A 5,548-nucleotide genomic window follows, 5' to 3' on the forward strand; every position below is an offset into this window, starting at 1 on the left:
TCTGGTTCCAAGCATTGTTATAGGCTCTTGAAGAACTTGTGAGTCTCAGACACAGACAGAAGGGTTCTGGGTTGGTGGTAATTTCTGAGCACAGTCTGTGGCCATCACTAAATTTGCCATAACTCTCTGATTTGGGGTTCTCCCTCAGTGACTTCTCTAGAAACACTAATGGGAAAATATCCCTGATGCCCTAGTTCCCGAGAACATGCTTGCAGAACTGGTGAGGACTGGAAATTGTCCTTTGATTTTCCTCTTTGCTCTGAAAGGCACTGTATGATCCTGCGTCTCTCTGGCGGGTCCTTTCATTTTCTCTCTTTCCACATCAGACAGCTCAACAAATGGCCTCACATTCTACAGAGCAATCCCCCAGGGAAATTTTCCAGTGCAGCGAGCTCAGCCTTTCGACATACACGGAGATTAACTGTCAGAGCACGCCTTTTCAGTTAGCAAATTTACACCTAGTGGCTAAACGGGAGACAAATAATTATGAGCCAGGATTGATACCACAGTGATACCACAGCACATGAAGGGGCAGCACAAAACTGATGCAAGGAAAGGGTAGGCTTCAGAAGAGCAAAGAGATCACCAGCTGAGAGTCTGAATTTTAAAAATATATTTAAAGAAACTATTTAAAGAAGGAAAAAAACATCTGAACCTGTCTTTTGGTCTGAAAGGAAGAAAAAATCTCTGCTCTATTGACTTCTTTTTTTTCCTCTCACAAGCAAGGAGGATCGTAAAACATAAAAAGTGGAAGAAAAATGCCTTGTACATAGATTCTACAAAGAAAAAACCAAGTGCAGAGAAAGGTCTGAAATCCTTTATAAAATTTCCTACTGTTTAAAGTCTGCAAAGTTGATATCATCAGTTTTCTTTCAAGTGTTATTTGCAGACATGAATATACATTAGGTTATAACATGTAAATTTAGGTATACACACAAATGGCAGCTGAGGCCATTAAAACACCCCTCTACTTTCCTTTTACGTAGCCCTGTTGCAAAAGAGATGAGAAGTGTGACGTGGTGGAAATTGGCCATTTTCAGGGGCTCACCCACATCTACTGATAATTCCTGAGGTTCTCCTGACTTAGCCTCGCTCTAATTGCATCCTGAAGCAGCTTCTCAGTCCTGACAATGTGCAGCTGATTACGTTAGGAATTCTATTATAACGGGGTTTTAATTACACTGGAAGTAACTCGTGATGGTGACAAAGAAACGATCCTAATGTGTATAGCCAATGGGTTTGGGGTTGGCCTCAGTGTCATGAGTTTATTTTCAGGGCCATCGAACATCTGGAAAGTTTATTCTAACCCACGGGATGTTATAGAAGACAACTTCTTCCAAAGAAGACTAACATGACTTTAAGGATTATCTTTGGCATTCTTATCATGCATTTTGCTTTTCAATCCTCTTAATTTTAAACACACTAAAATACCACTCATTTAGGCTATACTAATAGGAAAGTCCAATTCCTGGTGGTCAGTTCAAAGGCTATGCCAGCTATGGGAAAGACTTGTTAAGCCAATCCTTGGCATACACAGCAATTGTTGAGGATTATTTAAGAGAATTCATACAGTGCATCTGGAAAGGTCTCAGGTTAGGGCTTTGGTGAGCCAACACAGACTCCCCTCTGCATTCCTGAAAGTAGGACTTCTACCAGACCAGGATGTATGTCATACATCTTTTACTTACAAGAAACTATTCTGTAATTCAAATCTTTATTCAGCTTAAACTGGCTCCTTCACCAATTACTCCAAGTTAGTGCATTTGCACTAATTTAAGTGCATTTGCACTTAAATTGAGCAACTTGAAGATGCCATTAATATCTATTGGGCTTCCTGGTGGAAATCCCAATTCTGTGTAGGAATTTTGCTACTTATTTGATAGGTGTTTTGTAAGTGCCCATTTTCCCCCAGAAAATAAAATGCATAGCCCGTTTAGAAAGCATTCTTAATGCTATAAATCATTCTCAAGTCCTTAAATCATCCTTCTTCTTTTGATCCTCAGAAGCCACTGGTTGAGAAACAATTTTGCTGACTACAAAGTGTTGTTTTGATGTAAGTTTTTATAGAGCTTTTCACTACATACAGGCACCCCCCATCCCCTCTCCCTGTACCCATAAAAATTAGGCAAATACTGCAGTTTAGCTACCTCGAGGCCACTCAGTAAAAGGATACTAACATGTCCATGGTTAACTTTGATAATTGTCCACCTTCAAATCACATAATCAAATGGGTCACCGTGAAGACTTCATATGCCAAAAGACAAGTGTATAAAACAAGGGATGGTTTTCCTGGCCAGTGACTTGGCATCAGATATAGAGGAATGATAACCAATTTGTTACAAAAGCCAAGTAACTAATACAAACTTCCTTGCGGTCCTCCCCATGAGAGTCTGAGCAGATGTTTGTCTTCAGGAATGATCACGCACTTGGAGAAGAACTGTTTTAAAACCTTCACGTGCTCTAGGCTTTCTTTTTTAGGTCCCACCACATATCTCATATAAAGACATTAAGATGCCCCCACATCCCACATGAAATATACATTATTGTGTTGAAAAAAATGGAAAGGATTCTTACAATTTTGAATTTCAAATTATTGGCTATGTGCAGCCATAAGGGGGCTTTCCCAAGAATGTCCCCTAAGAGATTCCAGGATCAAATACATTTGGAAAGTGCTACATCTTAGGCCAACTCACCTTTACCGTTTCAAGATACACATTAGACCACTAAATGAAACACTATGGAAATCTGGCTAACTTGATTAACTTGGGCAGTGTTTCCAAACTATTGCCCGTAGGTTCCTTATTTTGTAAAATACTTGTTAGCAATCATGGTCACATATTTGGAGATAAACATTAAACCTGCAGTAAGCTTGAAGTATGGGTAAAATCTCACTATGAGATACATGGAGAAATCTGACTTTCTTAGTGTGATTGTATTATAATTGATATTATATGGGAAATCATATTCCCAATTCAACAGGGTTGGAGAAGAATCAGAGGGGATTACTAATGTTTCAGTGGTGAACCAGAATATAGCTCCTCAATGGAAAAGACTGGGTCTGTACCCCTAGCCTGCTACTGGACCAGGCATATACTGTGAGCTCTCAATGAAAGTTAGAAATCTTTGCTCTGAGCATTATAGGAGGAAGGGCTAGGTCACATGTATCTTCACTGCTAGCCCTTTTAGCCTTAAAAGTGTAACATTTTTTAATGCATTGTGTTATTTAGTTATGGAGTATTCAGATGATTAAGGTTCAAAATATTTTAGGAACAAGGTTAGGAGACCTGGATAGCATAGAAATGCAATCACTGTTTGATGGCTGAACACAAAAACTGTGAAGGTCAATTCCTTTGCAAGCTGCACAATATAAAATGTGATGTGTTAATTGAATAGGAACTGGAAAATGTGTTTATTGATAATAATTTGTCATAACACTGTTACTATGGTCCTTATTCTGGGAAACTGGAAGAATTCTGCTTTGAAGATTTTTATTAGAAGAGGATTATATCTACAGAAGAACTTAAAACATTCTTTCGGGCATTATATATATGTATTGAATATGTAGGTCTCATGCAGCATTTCTTTTGATGGGACCAAAAGAAATTTCCAATCAAAAAGTATGTGCATGCAGATACACAAAGAAAACAGGCATCGAGCATTAGATCCAACAGTATCTCCAAATATTAGCTCAACATCCCTTGGAACACAATTTGGAAATATCTCACTTTTTCAACTCCTATAAATGTCATGTCAAATGGAAGAGAAAATTCAAACTTTTGAAATACTGTTTTAGAAACTACTAATTATAGGACAGCATATACATACACACCAGGGGGTTAGACTATGTAAGAATTCCAAGGGAGGGGATGATTTGTTGAGCACACAAGCCTTTCATTCCCCAACCCCCCACTCCTTCCCCGCCTCCTCCACAGGCACCAAGCAGGTACAGACAGGGCCGCTGCTTCCTACCGGGAGAGCTGGTTCATCCTTGTCCCTGGTTGCAGATGACTGCATGAGAGGAAAAGGCAAAAAAATAAGTAAACAAGGAATCACATATAGAATTTACATTTAATAACAAGCATCAGCACAGAGAAAGATTTGGTTTGTTCTGCATCTGGGATGAGTTAAGCCAAAACAGGGGCCAAAGGTGTATATTTCTAGCCAATATATAATGGTTTATTTAGGCACATGATTCACTCTCCTAAAGGATCAAAGCTGAATGGCCAACCCAAATGCCCAGCTATACAGAGCAATTACATCAACTGTGGCCCAGTTATGCTGTGGAATACCACATGATCATTAAAATGAATGAGGCAAATTCACGTGTACTGACACAGAAAATATCTAAGATATATTGGTAAGTGAAAATAATTTAAAAACCATATTTATTGTTGTTTTGTTGCATAAAATAAAATAATAATACTTTAGTGTTTAAATAAAACAAATTCTGCAGGAATTATACCAAACTATTATTAGTGGTTACCATTGGGGGTTAGGATTGCAAGGAAATGTCATTTCCTGTATGTTTTGGAGTGGCATTCACGTGGCATTCATTGCCACGTGTGTGGTCAATAAAATAAAGCCTGAAGAAGTTAGCCCACTGAATTGAAGACTAGGATCATCACACGTGAATTCAGGTAATCCACCTTTTCTCCTGTTTCTGCCATCTCACGTTTTCTATTCTAAAAATGGAAATCTCTGCAAGTTGGGGGATGTTGCTTAGAACACAAGGGCACATGAGGGCTCGGTCGTCTGCTGGGAGAGAACATGACACAGACAAGGGGACAGTGGAATTCTACCAACATGGCCCAACTGGATGGCTTTGCTTCCTCAGCTCAGCGTGGGCTCTCCTTCCACAGAACCGTCCTGTGATCTTCGCAGTTGTGTACAGGGCCTTTGTGAATTTCCTCACACTTGGACACTGCCTAGGTCACTCCACCTCAACTATAGGTGCACTTGGCGAGAACAAACTGGAACCTTTCCCCTGTCTTGCCTTGCGGTCCTCCCCATGAGAGTCTGAGCAGATGTTTGTCTTCAGGAATGATCACGCACTTGGAGAAGAACTGTTTTAAAACCTTCACGTGCTCTAGGCTTTCTTTTTTAGGTCCCACCACATATCTCATATAAAGACATTAAGATGCCCCCACATCCCACATGAAATATACATTATTGTGTTGAAAAAAATGGAAAGGATTCTTACAATTTTGAATTTCAAATTATTGGCTATGTGCAGTTTGTTTAATTTATGCTTGGCATGCTCAAAACCTTGGAAAGTGAAAAAATTGAATTCATAATTTGTTTTCCTATAGAATTTTTAAGAAGACAAAATTTAATACTCAGTGAGGCCAATATTAAAATATTTTGTAGACATTCAACTAAACATTTAATAATCTTGATTTTTGTAGATACCTTTTTGGATTTTGGAGTCAAAACCAATATGTTTTTTTTTTCCTTCTGGTTCCAAGCATTGTTATAGGCTCTTGAAGAACTTGTGAGTCTCAGACACAGACAGAAGGGTTCTGGGTTGGTGGTAATTTCTGAGCACAGT

The 5,548-nt window shown here is 39.0% G+C and overlaps 1 protein-coding gene across 1 annotated transcript in view; it reads right to left on the reverse strand.

Moving 5' to 3' along the window:
* Positions 1–5,548, reverse strand: part of SLC24A2 (solute carrier family 24 (sodium/potassium/calcium exchanger), member 2) — a 266,831-nt gene that overhangs the window by 95,564 nt on the left and 165,719 nt on the right. Inside the window, exon 3 of the mRNA XM_012665029.1 lies at positions 3,970–4,008. Coding sequence (XP_012520483.1) covers positions 3,970–4,008 — 39 coding nt within the window. The remainder of the gene's footprint in view (positions 1–3,969; positions 4,009–5,548) is intronic.

This window comes from Propithecus coquereli, unplaced genomic scaffold, assembly GCF_000956105.1.
Source record: "Propithecus coquereli isolate 6110/MARCELLA unplaced genomic scaffold, Pcoq_1.0 Scaffold95, whole genome shotgun sequence".
Taxonomy (NCBI): Eukaryota; Metazoa; Chordata; class Mammalia; order Primates; family Indriidae; genus Propithecus; species Propithecus coquereli.